General features: G+C 39.3%; 1 protein-coding gene across 11 annotated transcripts in view; it reads right to left on the bottom strand.

Annotated features, from left to right (window-relative positions):
• SLC16A9 (solute carrier family 16 member 9) overlaps positions 1-22,093 on the bottom strand; it is a 31,186-nt gene that overhangs the window by 4,115 nt on the left and 4,978 nt on the right. For 5 of the 11 annotated variants that reach the window (XM_073353386.1, XM_073353384.1, XM_073353382.1 and 2 more), the window contains 4 exons: positions 17,359-17,424; positions 14,876-15,086; positions 1,746-1,889; positions 247-342 (listed from right to left, as the gene is read on the bottom strand). In XM_073353386.1, the coding sequence (XP_073209487.1) occupies positions 247-342; positions 1,746-1,889; positions 14,876-15,071 (436 nt within the window). In that variant the 5' untranslated portion in view covers positions 15,072-15,086; positions 17,359-17,424. Of the gene's footprint in view, positions 1-246; positions 343-1,745; positions 1,890-14,875; positions 15,087-16,186; positions 16,323-17,358; positions 17,425-18,630; positions 18,655-20,854; positions 21,193-22,093 lie in introns of those variants that run through there. The other 6 variants (XM_073353381.1, XM_073353388.1, XM_073353392.1 and 3 more) reach the window with 6 other exon arrangements.

Raw genomic sequence — 22,093 nt, forward strand, 5'->3', positions numbered from 1 at the left:
CTTTCGTGTAGTACTCTAGTACTCCTTTTCTTTTTGCGAATATAGACTAACACGGCTGCTACTCTGAAACCAATTACGAATATAAATCTTTTGATTTTGTGATGTTCTTATTGACCACATTTTGGCTTTGTTAAAGATATTTTTGACTAATCCTTTCTGATTCTTCATTAGTCACTAATATCAGCAGTAAGCAGTATAGGACATACTACAAATCTCTAGTTTATAAATTATATTTTAAAAACATACCTGTTGAAATCAAACCAAGTGCAAGGCCTCTGCGTTTATCAAAATACTGACAGGTGATGGTTACTGTTGCTGTATATAATAAGCCACAGCCAAGCCCTAACAAATATAGGAAGTTTATCAAAGCATAAGGTATCCTGTATAAAACTTTATACATAGTTTACCTTTTAGAAAATTCAAAAACTAGCTAATACTTGACAACATTCAATTAAAACATGTAGAGCAGTATCATTAATGAATATAATTAAAGATTGGATGTGAAAGATCAACCTATAAATACAATCTTAGGTCTACATTCTTGTTTCTCTCAAGTTATCTTTGTTTGTTTTTCTTTACATCAGATAAATTCATATTTATAAAAATGTATCTTTCTATCCAGATTTAAAAACAGAAACAAAAAACAAACCACCACCAGACTTCTGAATTTTAAAGACTTATTTTCAAAGCACAAGCAATACTTTTTAATCACATGGCATAAGTTTGTTTGGCCTGTACCTCCAGATCCAACTAATTGCAGAGACCAGTAATGCTCTTTGTATGTTTTCTTAGTCTATATCACAACTACCTTAATTTTGAACATACATAGCCAGACTGTCTAAAGCTACTCCTGCCATTTTTTAAACGATAAAGTCATTTTTCAAAACTATTACACTAAAAGGAACCTTAATGTGAAACGTCAGTATTAATCTTCCCGTTTTCCATATGAATCACAGAGTCTACCAATGACTACTGCTTCATTGGCTTCCATCCAAACAGCTGTAATGACGGATTTTCCGAATTACTGGAATGGCTAATTGTGTGCCAGGTAGTTTAAGATTAGAATACTAATCCAACCATTATCAAATAGGAATGCTTCCTTCCTTTGTTTGAAATAGTCCAATGTAGAGTAAAACAGAGTGGCTGGTTGCTAGCTAGTTGGAATACTGCAATTTCATGTAACACTGTAACTTCAATTCAGTTACATGAAGAAAACTTAAGGTAACTATTCACTTATTTCCTAATGATTTCTGGTTTGTTAACTAAAATTAATAAACAGCTATTCCTCTACTACATGATTCCTTGTAAGCTTTTATTCTTACAAATTTACAACTTCACAGTTATGGGAGAAAACTTGAAGAAAGTAGGTTAATACACAATATGAGCCTTCTTCCACTACTAATCAGCAATATCAAGGAAAGGCAATTACACGTTAGTTTTGAGACTAATCTTCTGAGGAGTCCTCAAAAGCCCTCATGCTCCTTATATTTGGCAGTATTGTAACATAATCCATTAATTCTTAAAATAAACAGTTCTCTATTCCTTGATAAGTAAGGCCCCAATCCTGCAGCTGCAAATGTGCAGCAGACCTCTGTGCCCACACATAGCCCTAAAGTATGAACTGCTTGCACGAGTAAGCATTTACAGAATTTGGTCGTTATTCTGAAAATAACAGCCTTTATACAAATTCAACATTTAGTTTCTAAATCATTAGTCTCAATATGAACAACAGTGAAATTTCTTACCAACAATAATTCCATATGAAAAAAACAGAAAATATATATTTGGTGCAAAACTGCTCATCATCAGGCCCCCAGCCACCATAAAACCACTGAAGATTGTCACAGGTCTTGCTCCAAAATAAGACACACATGCACTACAGACAGGACCTACAGGGAATGGGAGGGAAGATAAGAAAATAGCTTTTAAATATCAGTTCCAGTAAAAAAAACTCAAAGGTTTTTTTCCAGTAATATATTTGGTGTAGTTCTTTAAAATTGTTCAAGATCCCAATGGTATTATAGTCTTCAATACATCATAAGTCTACAATGTCACATTGCACTTGCCTGTATTATACATTCTTGACAAGTTTCACTCAAACGGTACTGAATGATACCGGGAAAATAGGAACATTCTATTTTACATCTTTAATGATATTTTAGAAAAGCCTGGTGCTATAATCATAAAACATAGAATAACGTTTAAAAACATCAAGCTGGGTTTTTTTTGTTTTTTGCAGTGTTGTTGTAGTTATGTTGGTCCCAGGATATTAGAGACAAGCTTTCGAGCTACACAGCTCTTCTTCAGGTCCTGAAGGGCTTGTCTCTTTCACCAACAGAAGTTGTTCCAGTAAAAGATATTATCTCACCATGTCTCTCGATTATTAATTTTTCCTTACATTCATGGCAACAGTGCCACCTGGTGCTTCCACTAAGAAAGCATCTACTGTATATTACCTTTCCCGCAAACCTTTCAGGAAATGAAAGGCTGACTACAAATAGACTATTTTGATAAGAGATGGTTGTAAACAGCTTTTCTGATGTTTATTTTAAAACCGGCATAACATAAGGGATTTAGTGCAGACCACAGCTGTGGGGCGTTGTAGCTGAATTAGTCTAGAACAGGGATCATGAAGCATAAAGGAGCTCTTTTTTCATTAATTTCAAAAATAATATAGTAAGTAGAACATTAAAGTAGAGGGAGTTAAAAGTCAGATACATGAGAAAGCTGCTGTCTGTTACAGGCAGGGAAATGCAAAATGCAAAACAGAGGCATATGCAAATATCTGAAATAATTCCTAGGGGCATCACCATACACCTCTAAGTCCCACTAAATAAGCCTCCTTTTCCCCACACATCTCCCTCATCTTTCCCATATAAGAGGAGGCTACAGCACAGAGCTTTTTTTCTTGTCTTTTTTTTTTTTTTTAAAATGAGAGTCAGGGACTGGCATAGTTCAGGGAAATTGCACTGGCCTTTCCCTTCTATGGCCCAGCAAGGGCAACCACTGTAGGCTCCTGGTTTCTCTGCTGTCACCTTTCTTGGGTAGAGACACACATCTCTCTCTGACTAGGGTTCATCCAGACTACACAGCTCCCTGCTGAACGGAGTGCACCAGCAAGCCAGACTGTGCTTTGCTTTCTCATCAGAGGCTACAAAAGGTTAATTGTCCACAGTTGTAAGTTACCACACGGCTCTTTCTAAGTGAGCACATTTATTTTTAAGGTGAAAGCATTATAGAGAAAACATATTAAAAGCAATAAAAAGAACCTGCATGTGTGATCATAAGCTTACCGAGTAATAATAATACTTGTAACTAGCAGTGGCCTTGAGCTGCAAAATTCAAACTCATATCTGAAATTCCTAAGTTTGGAAGTCTTCAGAACCAGGTTTTTAGACTGGCAAGTTTTAGAGCCAGTGGCCATTTGAGAAGATCAAACTTCATAGTTAAAGGATATTTTGATCAGGTCCATATCCAACTGTAATTCTCCAAAAGTACTATATAGAAAATGGCAGTCTGGTAGATTACTACTGTACTCGATGACATTTGTCAAGCTGGTCATGCTTATGTTAAGGGGAAACATGAGGAATTCCCAGAAGAGGGGCATTAAGGCAAGGGTAAGAAGGTAAACAGCAGTTGGAAATTGGTGCAGGTGGGAACAAGCAACTGGGAACGTGAGCCAGGCTTTTGGTACGGTTAGCAGCAGCACTGGCAGAGGCACAAGCAGGCTTGTGATGGAGGCTGGGATGGAGAACAGATATGGCAGCAGGAAAGAACCATAGGTCAAGTGAAAAGCAGGTCAGAGCTTTTGCTTCTAAAGAAGTTGTTAGTTTTAGGACTCTTCAAGGTGGTTAGATCAGGGCTCTATCCAGGCAAGGGGTAAGGGAGAAGGAGTTAGAGGAAGAAAAAAGAAGCTTGATTGTGGAGGTTGGTTATTTTGATTTTAGAAGAGGTAAGGAAGCTAGTGAGAAGTTTAACCTTGCTGCTTGTCAAGGGGAACAGCAACAATCAGTATATTGTGAGGATGAAAATTCTGCAGCGCAATTAGTGAGGGCAAGTGCTTGAAGTGTTAGGTTGTTGCTGATTCTTGAAATTAATTACTAGACTGGCAAATTAAAATTGATATGTTTCTTAAAACCTCAAGATTTAAAAAACAAAACACACAGGATGTCTGTGTGTTACATAAGAAGTTCTGCTACACTAAAAACATTAAGCAGGGATAACAATTCCATTGAGCAGAAGAATCTGCACTCTTTTTCATTCTCTATTTCTTGGTCAGTATCCTGTGAACAAGATAAACAGTGCTTCCTTTTCCTTCCTCCTCTTTTTATGAAGGGACTCTCCAAATTCCAAGACATCCTTTTTACAAAACTTCCCAGTACAGGAAAAGAAAGTGAAGCCTGAAGATACAAACATGTCAAATAATCTACAGTTTCTGCAAGATACTGTGGCCCTAGGTTTAGGAGCCTATTTCTTAAAGGTCCATTTTTCAGGAGTGTTCTAAATTTAGATGCTGAATCTTTTTATACTTCACATCCCCAAATTCTCACATTTCAGAGAGCAGTTAAACTGGTCAATCTCCTAGATTATCCATCTTTCTGGAATTGGATTTAAATTTGTTTTTTATTGGCTTCTTCCTTTCCTATTTTTAAAGCCTTGTACATAAGATAGCTACTTTTTGTTAATAAAAATATGATTTCTGGTAGCCATTATCTTTGACAAGAGAGTTTCAGAGATAACAGTACTCTCCATGGAAGAATCACACAGCGACCTTCACCAAGATAAGATAAATCTCAGACAAACTCATTCCTTCAGTAAAATAATCTCTCCATGGCTCTTAAGAAGTAATTATTTCCTCACATTTGCTAAACATCTGCAAGACAATCTTTGGCATAAGCTTGATGTCAAAAGATTTATAAATTTCTTATTTGTGTGTGAGGCAGATAATGTTCCTCACTTTTTATTTCTTTCCATCCAAATTAAGGACCTTAAATCACCTATAATTAACTATAAGGCAAAAAGCCACATCAGAGATCTGCAATGCAGCCATGAGGCCATCAAACTCTACCTTCACAAGATACTACCACTTAGATCTTTTGACGACTGCAGACAGTCTGCAAGGCAGGGTGAAGCCCTGCTGCCTGTGTAGAAGAATAATGGTCTAGGGACCCATCGACTGAAGCTTCTGCCTTGCAAAGACTATCAGTACTAACATCTCCCTCTCTTCACTTTCTCAACTTGCTATGTTTTGTTTATGATGATTTAGCAGAAATCATCATGGATAAAAATCAATGATTTAAAAACAAATTGATTTTTTTAAATTTAAATAGGTTTTTTCCTCAAAAAGCATTTTATAAAGAAAAATCCTATCTAAAGATAAAGATATATCTTTGAGCTATAATGTCTCATCATGGAATAGGGATTATAAATTCTAATTCTATAGTATGAGACACTATATTCATGTAATGTTTAAGAAAAGTTTTGTAAATGAATTCTAATAGTTCATGGATTACGGACCTAATCTTATGGGGTTCCAGGGGCTTCTGTATAGATTACTTAGGTTAATCTTTCTATCTACCCAATGAGACTCAGTGCTCAGTCTAGAAGATACCATCAGAGATGCTTAGTTTTACAATTCTCAAACTGTGGATTTGTGTCTCCAGAGATAACATGCTTGTTAACAGCAAAAATGTTTTTAAATAAATATATAGAGGTCAGAAATAACAGACCTCAATCCTATGGTCCCTCTGCAAATTTGTATGATAAATGATAATATGATAAAGCGTATGAAAGAGAAATTGAGAAGTGTGCAAAAGGTCTAGAGCAGGGGTGGCCAACCTGAGCCTGAGAAGGAGCCAGAGTTTACCAATGTGCATTGCCAAAGAGCCACAGTAATATGTCAGCAACTCCCCACCACCTCCCACCCACCTGCAGCCCTGCCGATCAGCACCTCCCCCTCCCTCCCTACACCTCCTGATCAGCTGTTCAGCTGTTTCATGGCATGTAGGAGGCTCGAGGGGCAAGGGGAAGAGCAAGAGCACAGCAGGCTTGGGGAAGAGGAGAGTGGGGGCAGGGCCTGAAGCAGAGCCAGGGGTTGAGCAGTGAGCACCCTCCGGCACATTGGAAAGTTGGTGCCTGTAGCTCCAGCCCCGGAGTCGGTGCCTAGACAAGGAGCCGCATATTAACGTCTGAAGAGCCACATGTGGCTCCGGAGGCACAGGGTAGCCACCCTTGGTCTAGAGTGTAAAATTGTTAACCTGAGTCTTGGTGGGTGGAGCAATGTCCACAATGATCCTGTTGTATGTGCTTGTGTGACAACAGAAGAAGGGAATGTCTTCCTTACAGAAACAATTGATACATCAGGAAATGCACACACAGCAGAATACTTACAAGTAGCAGCAGTAAAAGCTATAACAAACTGAAAAAAAATTCAAGTGTCTAGTACGTAGTTCGGTCACAGACTGTGCTGCAAATTTATCCAAGATGAGAAGAAATTTAGAAGAGAGTCCCAAGCTAACAATATACAGTTGCAGTGCTCATTTGATGTATCTCTTAGCCAAATACTTCAGTGTTCCAGAAATAAAGACTGTTTTTGAAATTGCAAAATACTTCCGTAACAACCACTTTGCAGCAGCTGCTCTGAAAAAAGTGGGAGGAACCAGGCTAACTCTCCCACAAAGATGTGCGATGGAACTCATTAGTGGACTCTTTTGAGCACTATATCAAGAACTGGCCTAATCTGATGACAGTTTGTGAACAAAATCGTGAAAAAAAATAGATGGCACTGTCACAGCTGACGTTCTCAGCATTAGGCACAAGAGACATGTTGAACACATGCCAAGTACCCTGAAGCCTATTTCTGTAGTCTTGAACAAAATGCAGGGAAATAGCTGTTTTATTACTGATGCTGTTGAAATTTGGAAGGAACTGAGTGAGATCTTAAAAAGGAGACACATGCAATGACAGTTAAATTACAAGCATTAAAAAAAACCCGAATGAGACAAGCACTATCTCCAGCTCATTTTCTTGCAAATATTCTCAATACTCGGTAGCAGGGTCAAACCTTAACTGCTGAAGAAGCAGGGCTGGCTACGACATGGATATCCAGCAACCATCCTTCCATAATGCCAGCTAGAATAAACTTCACAGCTAAGGGTGAACCATTCAAGAAATATGTTTGCTGGTGATGTTTTAAAGAAAGTCAGACCAGTAAACTGGGGGAAGACACTTAAGCACTTGGATTCAGAGACTGTTGAAGTGATAAGCTCACTTTTAAACAGCAGTAGCTTCTCCTGCTGATGTAGAAAGAATATTTTCTTCCTCTGGACTAATTCATTCCAAAATTGAGAAATCACTTGGGACCTGAAAAAGCAGGAAAGCTTGTTTTTCTTTTCCAGATTATGAACAAACAGGAAAATGAAGGTGAAGACTACTGTGTTAGCTGCAGAAGCCAATATTTTAAGTTTCTCATGTTGACCTGGCTGACATAGTCGATTGAATTTTTTTTTTTTTTTAAATATTTCATTTAAACTATTTTACTTAAAAACAATTTTAACAAAAACAAACCTGTTTTAAAAAACTTGAATGTTTAAATCCAAAAATGCATATGTTTGTTTTGTTAAAATATTATGTTTGCTGTTGAAGAAAAATATCCAGAATACATAATGTTGTTTTAGTTAAATAGAACAATTTAAATATCTGTCTGGTGATGTTCTCCTCCTAAAACAGCATGGCAAGAAAATCCTCTAAATATTAATGATTAACCTGTTGAATTGGAGGTAGTTCACCTCCCAATGACTTCATAAATATCTGCTTCAATTATCTTTGGTAAATGAAATAACCAAACAATCATTCATTTTCTGATATAGCTGTAAAATTAATCTGAAAAGTTTTCAAAATAAATCACTTTAAAAATATATAGTGTGTACCTTCTAAAAATGAAATCTACATCTATCTTGGAATTGTGAAGAATATGTATTAAGGTTATAACAACCAACAAGAATGCACTTTTATGTAGAAATCCATGCTTAAATTGAGTCTTCCTGACGACTGATTTAATCATGATTTAAATCAAATCCACCCTGGCAGAAATGATATGAGAAAAAATAGGAAAAAAAATCCTCTCTTTCATTACTATCTTCATTAATCTGACCCACCATTGTAATTAATACCTGCTTGAACCTGTTTAATGAGGATGCAATGCCAGCATAGGATCTAGCCAACTTATGCAAAAATTAAGCCATTTTTATTTTTAGTGAGACATTTGCATATTAAGATGTTTCTCTGGAACTAACAGGTCTCTACAGCTTTGAAAGAACACTTCCAAATACTTCCGCTTGGGGAAGCACAATCGGTCCCAGAATCCCTTTCACACACTGGAAAGCAGCCTACTTGTGGCCAATAGACTTTTCATTCAAAACCTATTTGAAAAGAATCTGTTAATCTTAAAATGACAAAATTTTGAGCCAAGTTCTGTTCTCAGATCTCCATTTGTAGCTTCCACAGACTACAGTTGGAGCTGTATGCATGGAATATTTGGCCTTAAATCTGTACTCATTGAAAGGTGTTTTACAAAAAAAAAGTTGTAAAAAAATATGATGTGAAATCTAACATAATGGTAAAGTTATGTACTTTATACCTCAAACCACCAAGAGCATTCCACACATAAATTTACCTTGATTTAATTTTTATTTGTTTTTAAAGCAACTTTATAGTCTCCTTATTCCTCTTCCACATTTAAATATAAATAAATAAATAAAAATAAAAGATGTATTCTAGTTGTCTCTTGCACTGCAGAATGCTGTGAGGTCATCTATAAAATGCTACGATGCAACATTGCACAGGCTTGGCTATTGGGTGGGGATGTTTGTTTGTTCGTTTGTTTTGGGGGAGGAGTGAGATAGGTTTTTTAGAATATTGCATGGTTCTGATTTAATTTTGGTTTGTATACCAAGTGATTTAAATTTTAAAAAGTGTTTTCTTTAAAAGAGGAGGGGAGGAGTTCAGGAACATAATTAAAATTTTCACTTTTTAAACAGACATTCACAATACCCTAAATTGCTAGAACTGGGCAAAACATGACATTCCCCCACCCCGCCCCCACCCACTTCACCACCCCTTACTGAGATTAATATATTAATCTCCCTGTCAGTCAACTGAATTAAAAAACCAAGAGTGATTTCCTTCTGCATTTAAGTCTTCTTTGGATCAGCTATAAAAATAAATATGCACAGAATTAACAAATAGCTTTATTGTAAAGTCTGAGTGTCATGTTTAAATATAGAAGATTTTATAAACCCTTTTCTTGGCTTGTCCACAGTTTCTAAGATGAGCATGATAAGGGAGGTTATGACTAAGCTATGCAATGATGCCACAAAAAGAAAGACTCCCTTATTTTCACAATACTGACATGAGACATTGCCTTAATGATGTTGCCAGGATTATAGTTGAAATGGCACAAGTGGGAAACTAGGCTAATGTGAAATGCACCTCAATAAAGAGGGTGCTACCCAAGGCCCAAAGTGCTACTTGATTCCCAGTTCAGCTCTTTACATGAGTCTCATGAAATGTGCAGGGTCTTGTGCAGATCCTCTGTACTGAGGTGAAGGAGTTAAAACTCACCATACTCAGCAGGTTTGAAATTTAGATTTTTTGAAAACACTGAAAACTATGAAAAAAATACATAGACATTGCTCTTTAAAAATACTTGTTTCCTGTGCCAGTCTGAAAAACACACACACACATTCTTATCTCAGTTACATTGGTGTACTATAATCCAATGGAGCTATACCAGATTTACACCAGTGTAAATGATAATAAACCTGGTACTCATTCTCTATATAAATGAGGAAGACTCCAAGCAGTGTGGTATGTTAAAATCACATGGAAGTAGTAATTAAATGAGAAATTTGTCATTAACATAAGTAATAAGCAAATTTTAGTGCAAAAGTGCTGGGAAAGTGGTACTTGAAGATGTTGCTCTGAAAACCATTTGTAGAAATAAGCCTGCCATGGGTCAGATAGAAAGTGTAACCCTAATGTGTTAATACACCAACTACTCAAATGAATAATTTATAAATTATTCAAATGTTTAAATGAACAAACAATTTAAGTGCCATAACTTTTTATAAGCTTACTAGTGGTAAGCACAACTGTTAAATGAACTGCAATTTAATGAAGATAATACATTAGGAAATAAATATTTCTCCTTATTAATGGTGACATTTACCCCAGGGCCCATAAAAGATTTTCTGTGCTGCTTAATCCATGTATGATCCTTGCACTGGGGAAAAAGGAGAGGTACTGAGCTCTCATGTAGGGGGCTGTCATAAATATAAAGGGAAGGGTAATCACCTTTAAAATCCCTCCTGGCCAGAGGAAAAATCATTTCACCTGTAAAGGGTTAAGAAGCTAAAGGTAACCTCGCTGGCACCTGACCAAAATGACCAATGAGGAGAGAAGATACTTTCAAAAGCTGGGAGGAGGGAGAAAAACAAAGGGACTGTGACTGTCTGTGTGATGCTTTTGCCAGGGACAGAACAGGAATGGAGTCTTAGAACTTAATAAGGAATCTAGCTAGAGATGCGTTAGATTATGATTTCTTTAAAATGGCTGAGAAAATAGCTGTGCTGAATAGAATGAATATTCCTGTCTGGGTGTCTTTTTTGTAACTTAAGGTTTTGCCTAGAGGGACTCTCTATGTTTTGAATCTAATTACCCTGTAAGGTATTTACCATCCTGATTTTACAGAGGTGATTCTTTTTTACTTCTATTAAAAGTCTTCTTGTAAGAAAACTGAATGCTTTTTCATTGTTCTAAGATCCAAGGGTTTGGGTCTGTGGTCACCGATGCAAATTGGTGAGGATTTTTTACCAAACCTTCCCCAGGAAGTGGGGTGTAAAGGTTGGGAGGATTTTGGGAGGAAAGACGTTCCAAACAACGTTTTCTCAGGAACCCAGATAAAGTTTGGTGGTGGCAGTGGAAGTCCAAGGGCAAAGGGTAAAATAGTTTGTACCTTGGGGAAGTTTTAACCTAAGCTGGTAAAAATAAGCTTAGGAGGTTTTCATGCAAGTCCCCACATCTGTACCCTAGAGTTCAGAGTGGGGAAGGAACCTTGACAGGGGCACAGAGAAGTTGCGATTGTATTTCAGTTCCATGACAGTCATCTCTCATATGCACATACACTCACAAGCATAGATGTGAATTTCATTCTCCTGGTCTCTGTTTAGTTCCCTGCACAATGCCAGTGTAGTCAGACTTGATGCAGAAAGCTTGAATTTCAACCCAAGGGCTAAATTTTGCCCTCAGATATATAGCAGGAATGCACATTTTTGCCAGCTTAATCCAGGAACAAATTTTGACCCTCTAGTGTTCTGTTGACTCACTGATTCCAATGATTTAACATTTTACCTAATCAAAATTGATGAGTTCATTGTCGGGTCCTGACAAGGTACAAGAAACTACCTTTTTTCCCCCGACTACTGAAGTACTCATCTCATCCAATGTTATGCCCAACAGACATGAGTGTAAGCCAGTTCTGTCCTGGCAAGCCATTAACACTTCAGGCACATTCTAATCCTTTTTTTAAATAAGTTATGACTTTTTTTTGAAAATATGTATATGCAGTCTGAATGACCAGTGGAAAATGCCAAGGCCCTGGGATTTCAATTTCTGGAACAATGGCGTAAACAATTTGTTTTCAATCAAATATTTGTGAATACTGCACTTTGTAAAGCTATTACTATATGTTCAAAGTATAAAATATAAGAAGGGCCATTAAGCAGGCAGCGTTCTCATCCTGCTCTGAAAAGAGTAAACACACTCAAAATACTGATAAACAGGGGTTTGGTGTTTTAATTCTGTTAAAAAAAAAGTTAAGAGTACTAGATTATTCAATGGTAAAGTGCATTACAAGATCTCTTTCCCATTTATTTTATGATGTCACAGAAATTTCGAGACTCTGTAAAATGTAGTACTGCTGATTTGTTTTGTACCAAGGCAGAGGGAGTCAAAGGGTTTAGTACAGAGGTGGGCAAACTACGGCTCAGGGGCTGCATCCAGCTCTTCAGACATTTTAATCTGGCCCTTGAGCTCCCGTTGTGGGGCAGGCTCCAGGGCTTTCCCTGCTCCGGTGCTCCAGTTAGGGAGTGGGGTCAGGGGCTTGCCCCGCTCCACACAGCTCCTGGAAGCAGTAGCATGTCCCACCTCCAGTTCCTACACATAGGGGCAGCCAGGTGGCGCCACATGCTGCTCCACCCCAAGCACTGCCTCCGCAGCCCCCATTGGCTGGGAACTGTGGCCAATGGGAGCTGCAGAGGTGGCACCTGCAGACGGGGCAGCGTGAAGAGCTACCTGGCCGTGCCTCCACATAGGAGCAGGAGGGAGGACACGCTGCTGCTTCTGGGAGCTGCTTGAGGTAAGTGCACCTGGAGCCTGCACCCCTGGCCCCCTCCTGGGCCCCAACCCTGATCCCCCTCCCACGCTCCTGCACCCCCAACCCCTCATCCCCACCCAGAGCCTGCATCCCAACCTCCTCCCACACCCTGAACTCCTCATTTCTGGCCCTATCCCAGAGCCCACACCTCCAGTTGGAGTCCTCACCCCTCCCACACCCCAACCCCCAATTTCGTGAGCATTCATGGCCCACCATACAATTTCCATACCCAGATGTGGCCCTTGGGTCAAAAAGTTTGCCCACCCCTGGTTTAGTAGCTGGTAGGAAATGAGAGAAGGATTAGACAGATGTAAAAGGAAGTTGGGGCTTTTCTCACAGAGGAGGGTTTGGCTGATGGTGGTAGTGAGTCAAGGAGCTTTGGTCACAGAGGTAAAGGTAGAAAGAACATCTCTCTCATTTACTCCCCTCACACAAGTTTCATTTAGGCCTCAATCCTTCAACACACTGAGCAGCTCCCAGGGAGGTGCTGAACACACCTAAGGCCAATATTTAAGCACCAATGGCATTCACAAAACCACTGATCAGCTGCCACCTAAGCCTGGAAGCACTTGAAGCTTCCACTGGTAAAGTCCCATAGGAGCCTAAATTTTTGCTACTGAGCCACCTAAATCCAGACAGCACTGAGTTACTCAGCACTTAACTCATGCCTAAACCACAGCAGGATTCACAAGTTAGGGGTCTCCCCTGCCCTGATTAGCTTGCCTGCAGGGCTGGATCCAGTAGGCATGTTCAGAGCACACTTAACATGAAAGATGGGGAGGTGGGGGAGCCCTCTTTTACCCAGCAGTCCAGAAGGTTAGAGCACTCACTCAGGGGGTGGGATACTGGGGTTCAAATACCTATGTGCCTGATGTGGAACAGAGATTCAAATCTAGGTCTTCCCCCACCTCGGTGAGTGCCTAGTCACTGAGCTATAGAGTCACTCACCATCTCTCTCTCTCTGGCCCCAAGAATATTTAATTATTATACAAAGTGGAACAGCTTCAACACCAGGAGAGGTTGCGTGAGACCTTCCCCATAATATTGTATAGCCCAGTTATAAGGGCACTCTTCTGGGTTGGAGCGGGGAGAGAGAAGAAGAGAAGAGATTGGTACCACTGCCACTTACTCCTCCTCTCTACACAAAGAACATAAGCCAGGCCAGTCCCTCACTTCTGGAGAGGGTTCATGGCTGTGAATCCCAAGTAGAGAGAAGTACCTCCCTCTGACCCAGATTTAGGCCACACTTCTCCTCAGCCTCTCTTTCTAGCTAGTTTAGGCAGCTCCCCACTCAGCATGCTGGCTTCTATTCATCCCTTTTTTAAGGGTCTAACTCTTCCCAGGCACTGTATGGGGTGCTTTGGCACTTAACTTGGTGTTAGGAGCAGGGTACCTAACCTAATACAAGTTAGCCATAACATCAAGCATTGCAATGCCTACATCCCACTTATGAATCTAGCCCTGAAAGTACAAGACCCTTATTACAAATAATCACACTTGGTTACAGAACTTATTTCTTCCTTCTTTCTTGCAAAGGAGGCTTTGCTCAGAGTTTTGCTGTCATGGACAGATATGACGGTTTTCATGAAGTGGAATCTGCTGATGGAAATAATGAAGATTTGCCTTGGATATAGTGTGCAAAAATTTCAGTTTCTATGTATGAATCTTTGGATAGTGAAAACTAGCAAATGTTACACAGCTCTATAAGGGGTATTCAGTATTAAAGTCATACAGCAGCACTGTTATTTCACCTACAGACATCCCAGGAAATATTCTATCACACAAGATCCAGCTGTTCCTCTTGGAATGATGAGCTCCTTATTGAAGAAAGGCTCCACATTACTGAAGTTACTTCAGTCATTTATATATGCCTTTCCCAACTTCAGTGGGAGTTTTTCCTTGAGTAAAGAAAGTGGAGCTGTCAGTTCCACATCTCAAGCTAGAAAAATGACTAACTAGTTCCTTAATTGCTCTCTCCTTGTGATCCAACAAATCAAGATAATGGTTATTTGTTCTCCTTTCAGCAAAACAACAGCAAAATAATAATAATGAAAGATCTGTGCTCCCCCCAAGCTCTTATTTTTTGTTCACAGTATAAATTAGGATTCACAGAAGCAATTTCTCTCAGCTATTTTTAGTTTGTTAAAGTAAGTTATTTTGGGTTTATCCTTAGGACAACAACATTCTTAGTGGCAAGTTGCTCTTTGTGAAACTGACATTGTACTTTGTTGTGCATTAAAAAAGTAAAATGCAAAAATGTAGTTATGCCATGAATGCCATTAACCACCTTGGATTAAGGCAAAATACAGTATGGAAGTTCTTTCTAGATTCCCATTCTTAAATTAATCATTTAGTGCATTTTAAAAGCATAAATAGATTTAACAGCTATTAAAATATGAAGAAAGCATGTCATTTACAAATATATATTGCTTTGAGACTTACTGGCAAGTAATCCAACTCCACTTGCCAGGGATCCAATCCAAGCAGTCTTTCCTTTCCCCTCTCCAAAAGTATCCAGCCATTCTAGATACAAGACTCCAACTGCTAATGGAGACCCATAACAGAAGAACTGAGTAAAGAAGGAAACAAGGACAATCACCCAGCCCCATCCACCATCTGGCGACTTCAGCAATACCATTTTCTAGTGCCGGCTCTGTACAAAGCAGAGAACAAACAAAACATACAATAGAAAATATGAACTAGTCCATTTCTCAAATGCGGCCACTGTGGCTTTATGTAGCCACCAGGGGCTTTTCATGCAGCCACTACAGCCTCCTGGGCAGTGATGGGGAGGGACAAAACATAGGCTCCTCCCACTCCCTCCTTGTTGCTCCTGGATGCACCACCTCTGGAGAAAGGTGGGACATAACACTGCAGGAGCGAGGGGAGTTCTTGACCCACGTTGGGGGGAGGGGGTTTGGATGGCAGGCTCCAGTAGGAACTTCAGGAACCTGGGACTTCAGGAACCTGAACTTGCAGCCCCGGGGCCAAACTGTGGGGCAGCAGGTGTTGACCCGTGCCCCTTCCCTCCTGTCGGCTCTAGCCATGCAGCCCTGGACTCCAGCTGTGGAGCTTCAGCCTCCAGCCCCTGGTTCCAGCTGCATGGCAGCAGGTGCTGGCTCCCAGGGCTCCAGCCATACAGTAGCAGGTGCTGGCCACAGGGACCGACCCCCAGCCCCAGCCACAGGGCAGCGGGCTCCAAGCGTGGGGCTTTGGGTGCTAATTCCTGGGTTTGGCCACAAGGCAGCAGGTGCTGACCCCCAGCTCTGGCCGCAGAGCTTCATTCGGCCTCTGCCCCCCAGTTCTGGCTGTGTGGTGGCAGGCGCTGGCCAGCCATGCAGCCCTAGCCCCTGGTGCTGATCAAGCTTCAAACACTCCTTGGCATTTCTTATAAAACATGCACAAGATGTAATAATGCACGAGATGTCAGTGATAAGTCATACATTATATACATACATCACTTCTTTTTTTTTTTAATTATTCTTCAAACTGGTGGTGCCTTAGTTACCATAAATCCAATTGTACAGGGCTCAGGAGGAGGGAAAAATTAATAAAGATAGAACTGTTCCAAAAACAAACTAGCTTTCTGAAAATAATTTAAAAAAAGTGTCACAGATTTGAATCTAACATTTTGGGGCTAGAAATGAGTACTCGGCCCTTATGGAAAGTGGGATAATTTCACTTTCCAGTGGCATAGGGTTCACTTTTTAACCCATGCAATACCACGAAGCATCAGACACTAACAATACTTACGTATACAAAACGGGTCATGCAGCCCCAGACTGAATCTTGCCCACCCTAGACCTCAGGAGGTGTAATTATGTGGGAGGGATATTCCATATTTGGGGCAGAAGTAATAGTAGAACTGGAAACAGCCCTCTGCTCATTCCTGCAGACGAAATGACATCTACAGCACTGGAACCATCAAAACCACCCCCTTAACTTTATTCCTTTTATGTGCTTTGGGAGTCTCACAACCAGCAGGTGTAAGTTTCCTAAATTGCATATAAATGCTATATGCACCGGAAAAAACTTGATCACGATTGAATAGAAGTTTCCTAAGACCTCCCTCAGAGCTGCCACACTCTTAAGATGGTCTTAAGATGGTCTTAAGATGCACATCACTAATGAGTATTTTGGGAAGGGTACATCTGACTTGTGTAGGCTTCTGAACTCCAGAACAGCTAGCTATACGTTTAGCAGCCCTGCAAGATTCCTAATGTAGGAAAACTCCTTTTAGTAACTGATTGCCCACAGCTGACCAAAAGCACAATCCATCCTCCCCTAGGCCAACAAGTATAAAATTCGGAGTTTCCAGGCTAAGCTATTTTAGAGTCATGAAGAGTGACTAGATAAATCACTACAGAGGTGACTAGGAGAAGTAATGTGTCCCAGTAGGTAGTGCCTGGGACTGGTATGCAGGAAGCCTAGGTTCTAATCCTTCCATGTGTGACCTTGGGCAAGTCACCTCACCACTCTGTGCCTCAGTTTTCCCATTGTAAAATGGTCATAATGATACTGACCTCCTTTGTAAAGTGCTTTCAGATCTACGTACACATTGTCTAAGTAGAACTAGGTATTAAGTTTAAATCACTGGGAAGAAGGTTGCTGTGATAGTGTTCTAGTCAAGTAAGAAACAAAAACAGCAGCAGAGAAGAAATTTAGAGCATGTCTGCAAATCAAGCAACATGGAGAATGTATACTTTTTCTTCTCCATTAAAATTCAAAGATATTTTCCAAAAATAATTTTAAAAAAAAAGAAAATTTAAATGCTAAGAATTACATACCTCAAGTGAAAATTCAATTAAGAAATACATTATGGAAAGCTCCAAGAGAAAAGTCAATATTTTTACAAATATTCATTACTGAGACATGGAAAATGGTGGGACTAGAGATGCAATTGATTTAAGTAGTACACTACTTACAGAAGATGATCTAGACTCCTTCAACCTTCTAGAATATATAACTCCAGTTCCACTGGGTAATTCTACCTGTGGGGAAAATATTCGATAAAAAAAAAGTTCTTCCGCACACACAGCCAATAGCTAGCACAGTAAAACAAACATGAAAGTCTGAAGGCTTGATCCTTTTTTTTAAAAAACACTAATAGGAACTTCAAAGCTTAGAGTGGAGAAACACTGGCCCTCTCTTGATCAATTAGGGGCTGACAGCAACCTTGGACCCAAGAAGAGCAAAAATACAGGCCAACAAACATAAAACAAACTTTGACCCTCTAGGGCTCTTTGGGAATGATTTACAGGGTTATAAGAGGACAGACTATCTTAAGAATATATTACTATCAGTTATAAATCAAGGACTTTGTTTCCTTGTATTAAGTTTCTCTCATAATTTCTTGTTAGTAAGTTTCTTTTGATAAGTTAGCCGCTATCAACTCGATATTATTTGAATGCAGATGCATCATCATATAATCTAAGACAATGCAGTTTTGATCAACAGCATTTAAAAATATACACATTTTCTGTCGTCAGAACCCTTCAAATTATATAAAATGGGACCTTCTCATTTCTGCAAAAGATTACACACACAACTACTGAAGGGTTTGTAGAAATCCTCTTGTATTAAAATACCATCCATGATTTGCATTTTTGTGCTCAACATAAACAGCAAGTGGTGCATATTGCAATATTTTCAAGAAAGGATGCTTTGCAGACACAAAACAGGGAAGTGCTCAGAAAACTAATAAACTAGAAGTGCACTTAAAAATATGGTTAAAATATCTATTCTGCTTTGTTCGCTAACAATCCATACCACAAACAATATTTTTCTACAATGAATATTTTTCTCTACGTTTTAGCTGCGGTGTCAAGCCTTTAATTTCTATTGTGTTGAAGCTCAGAAACTTGGCATACAGGCTCAGCAAAAATTGTTTAAATCAGTTCTTGTTCCAGACATTAAAGAAAAAAAAATGTCTTGGTCATAAGTGTTTTGTCATGCTCTAATTGAAAAAAAAGGGGGGGGGGGAGAGAAAAGGATTAAAAACCTGGATTAGGTATTCAACTGGAGTAAATCTGCATAACTCCAGTGACTTTAATGCAACTATGCCAATTTATACCTGCTGACAATTTGGCAGCACTTACTTTGCACAGTGAAGATACCTTTTGCTATTTTTTTTTTTTTTTGGTAATTGAAATTAAAGCTACTTAATATAGGCACATTATTCTCTTTCCTAAACATACCTTTTACATTGCACTTAAACTGAGATCAGTGATAGCGAACATCCTATCATTTACATAATAGTTCCATTCACATATCAGATTTTCTTTACTAAATAAGACAAAGATATTATGTTGATTTACTATTTTTACCAAGCACAATCAAAGCCTCTAGCAAACTTTATTATGCCATAGTCACAAGCTGAAAATCTCCATTGATAAGCCTGATTTTGTCCTCATCCTAAAATACTCGAGTCATTTCTACTTAAAATTTTGTGTTGTCTAAGCAACAGATATTTTTGGTATCTGATCTGAGGTAATCTGGATACACTATTTTTGAGACAGGGAACTTATGAAAAAAAATAGATGTTAGAAGAAACTGCCAAACTTTAAAAAACAGCTTGTTCAAGAAACTTCAAATGTAGTTTATTTGAAAGGTCTTGCTGAGATCAAGAGCACAGGACTAACTTTAAGAGTGTGCAGCCATACTTGAGAAGTTACTCATGGTTGAATTGGAATCAGAATGTTTCATTGGACTCTAGATGACTTTTAATGAATGCCAAATGACACAAATTTCAGAGTAGCAACCGTGTTAGTCTGTATTTGCAAAAAGAAAAGGAGTACTTGTGGCACCTTAGAGTCTAAGGAAACAGCCTTCAAAGTCCAAACATATTAGCGGAAAGTTTGTCAGTGATTACTCTTCCTTGCCATTCTCACAAGTTGCACTCTTACCCAATACACCCCAGCCACTGACAGCCAGAGCTTTACCTCAATTACCAGTTGCTAGCATCTTCTCCAGTCATCACACTGTATAGATGGTGACAGGCAACAATGGAATTTTCATTCTTAGTGCAGTCTCCTCCGATACCTACTCCTGCCATCAGTGCTACCACGAGAAATCCCCATTACATAAGCCAGCAAAGGTTCCCTTCACTCTTCCTTGAGGAAATAAAGTCCCATTGACAAGAATAGGAGTTGTGGCACCTTAGAGACGAACAAATTTATTTGAGCATAAGCTTTTGTGAGCTACAGCTCACTTCACCGGATGCATTCAGTGGAAAATACAGTGGGGAGATGTATATACACAGAGAACATGAAACAATGGGTGTTACCATACACACTGTAACAAGAGTGATCAGGTAAGGTGAGCTATTACCAGCAGGAGAGCGGTGGGGAAGATAGGGACCTTTTGCAGTGATAATCAAGGTGGGCCATTTCTAGCAGTTGACAAGAACATCTGAGGAATAACAGAACGCCACTAGCCATCACCTTCAGACCCCAACTAAAATCTCTCTAACGCATCATCAAGGATCTACAACCTATCCTGAAGGACGACCCATCACTCTCACAGATCTTGGGAGACAGGCCAGTCCTCGCTTACAGACAACCCCCCCAACCTGAAGCAAATACTCACCAGCAACCACACAACAAAAACACTAACCCAGGAACCTATCCTTGCAACAAAGCCAGTTGCCAACTGTGTCCACATATCTATTCAAGGGACACCATCATAGGGCCTAATCACATCAGCCACACTATCAGAGGCTCATTCACCTACACATCTACCAATGTGATATACGCCATCATGTGCCAGCAATGCCCCTCTGCCAAGTACATTGGCCAAATCGGACAGTCTCTATGTGAAAGAATAAATGGACACAAATCAGACGTCAAGAAGTATAACATTCAAAAAGCAGTCAGAGAACACTTCACTCTCTTTAGTCACTCAATTAAAGACCTAAAAGTGGCAATTCTTCACAAAAAAAACTTCAAAAAACAGACTCCAATGAGAGACTGCTGAATTGGAATTAATTTGCAAACTGGATACAATTAACTTAGGCTTGAATAGAGACTGGGAATGGATGGGTCATTACACAAAGTAAAACTATTTCACACACACCCCTCCCCCCCCACACAGTTCCTCAGATGTTCTTGTCAACTGCTGGAAATGGCCCACCTTGATTATCACTACAAAAGGTTGTCCCCCTCCCCAGCTCTCCTGTTGGTAATAGCTCACCTTACCTGATCACTCTCCTTACAGTGTGTATGGTTAAACACCCATTGATTCATGTTCTCTGTGTATATACACATCTCCCCACTGTATTTTCCACTGAATGCATCCGATGAAGTGAGCTGTAGCTCACAAAAGCTTATGCTCAAATAAATTTGTTTATCTCTAAAGTGCCACAAGTCCTCCTTTTCTATTTCCCTAGTGACTCCTTTAGACCTATAGAGCTCCTAAACTCACCTTGGCTTCTCCCTTATCATCAGCTCAGAGCACCTGAAGTGTTTCCAAGTTCTGCAGGAATCACCAAACACTGGCAGCTCCTGCAGTCATTCTGGCTCCCTAGTCAGCTTCCTTGGAGTTATTCATTCCCTATCTTGATTTCCACAGCAGTTCTAGACTTGTCTTCCTGCTGGTTTTTTTTAAAGTTTGCAGCAGCTGCTGAAGCATTCGTAGAGTTTGCATCAGGCCCATTGTTTCAGCAGACAGAATAAGCAGATCTGCAGAGCATCAATATAAGAGTCAAAGTACGGAGTCTGTTTGAGTAGTGATATGCTGGGGAGCCAAGTCATGAAGCCTGGCTGGGAAGCAAAAAAGACCACACAAAATTAAGCTCCAGAGGATTCCCTGGTTCCCTGGCTGCCTGAATATCAGTCTTCTGCAGATGTTAGGACCCAGTAAGCTATCTTGCTCCTTGTCTCCCAAGGTATAAAAGCATTTTTTAAAATGTGTGTAATATACACAAAAAAAATTATAGATTAATTCAATTTTTAAAAATTGAATTAATGTTAGGAATACATCTCAGTAATTTAAGGGCAAAAACAACCTTACAAGAACACTGCAATCATCAAAAAGCCATTAGAAACTTAAATATATATATCAGTGTTAAGGGTAAATTTAAAAGAAATCCAATCACTTAAAGTATGGAAATACAGTAGTTTAAGTACTTTAACTGTGTATCTTAAACTTTACATTTAGCGGAATTAGCGTTAGAATTTCCCATTATGTAAAATATTAACCCCGTAATCATAAATTTTAACAGCCACAGGAGACCCAAAGAAGAAAATGTTTCACAAAAGCTTTATGAAATCTATAGTTTGCTGTTGTGACATCTTACATTTGGAGACAAAACCAAGTTTGCAGAGGTTTAAAGCGTAATATTGAAAATGTGCACCACAGAGGACTTTGTAATTTGCTTCATCACAACTCGAACTTCATTTAATCCAGTGTTTTTATCTATATAAATATATATGAATGAACTGGGCCTAAGAAACGTACTTAGAGTTAACGTACCTAATATATGCACAAGGATGCCTGTATGTGGAACACAGCATCTTAATGAAGAGAAGGGAATAATTGCCTTCAATTTTCTATTTGTCTAGCTACAAATTTGTAAAGTATATTTTTTTCTGTTGACAGCATATGGCTGCAAAGTAAGCAGAGGTCAGCATAACAAGTGCATGATTAAAACTAAGGATATGT

Source organism: Lepidochelys kempii, chromosome 7, assembly GCF_965140265.1.
Source record: "Lepidochelys kempii isolate rLepKem1 chromosome 7, rLepKem1.hap2, whole genome shotgun sequence".
NCBI classification, from domain to species: Eukaryota; Metazoa; Chordata; order Testudines; family Cheloniidae; genus Lepidochelys; species Lepidochelys kempii.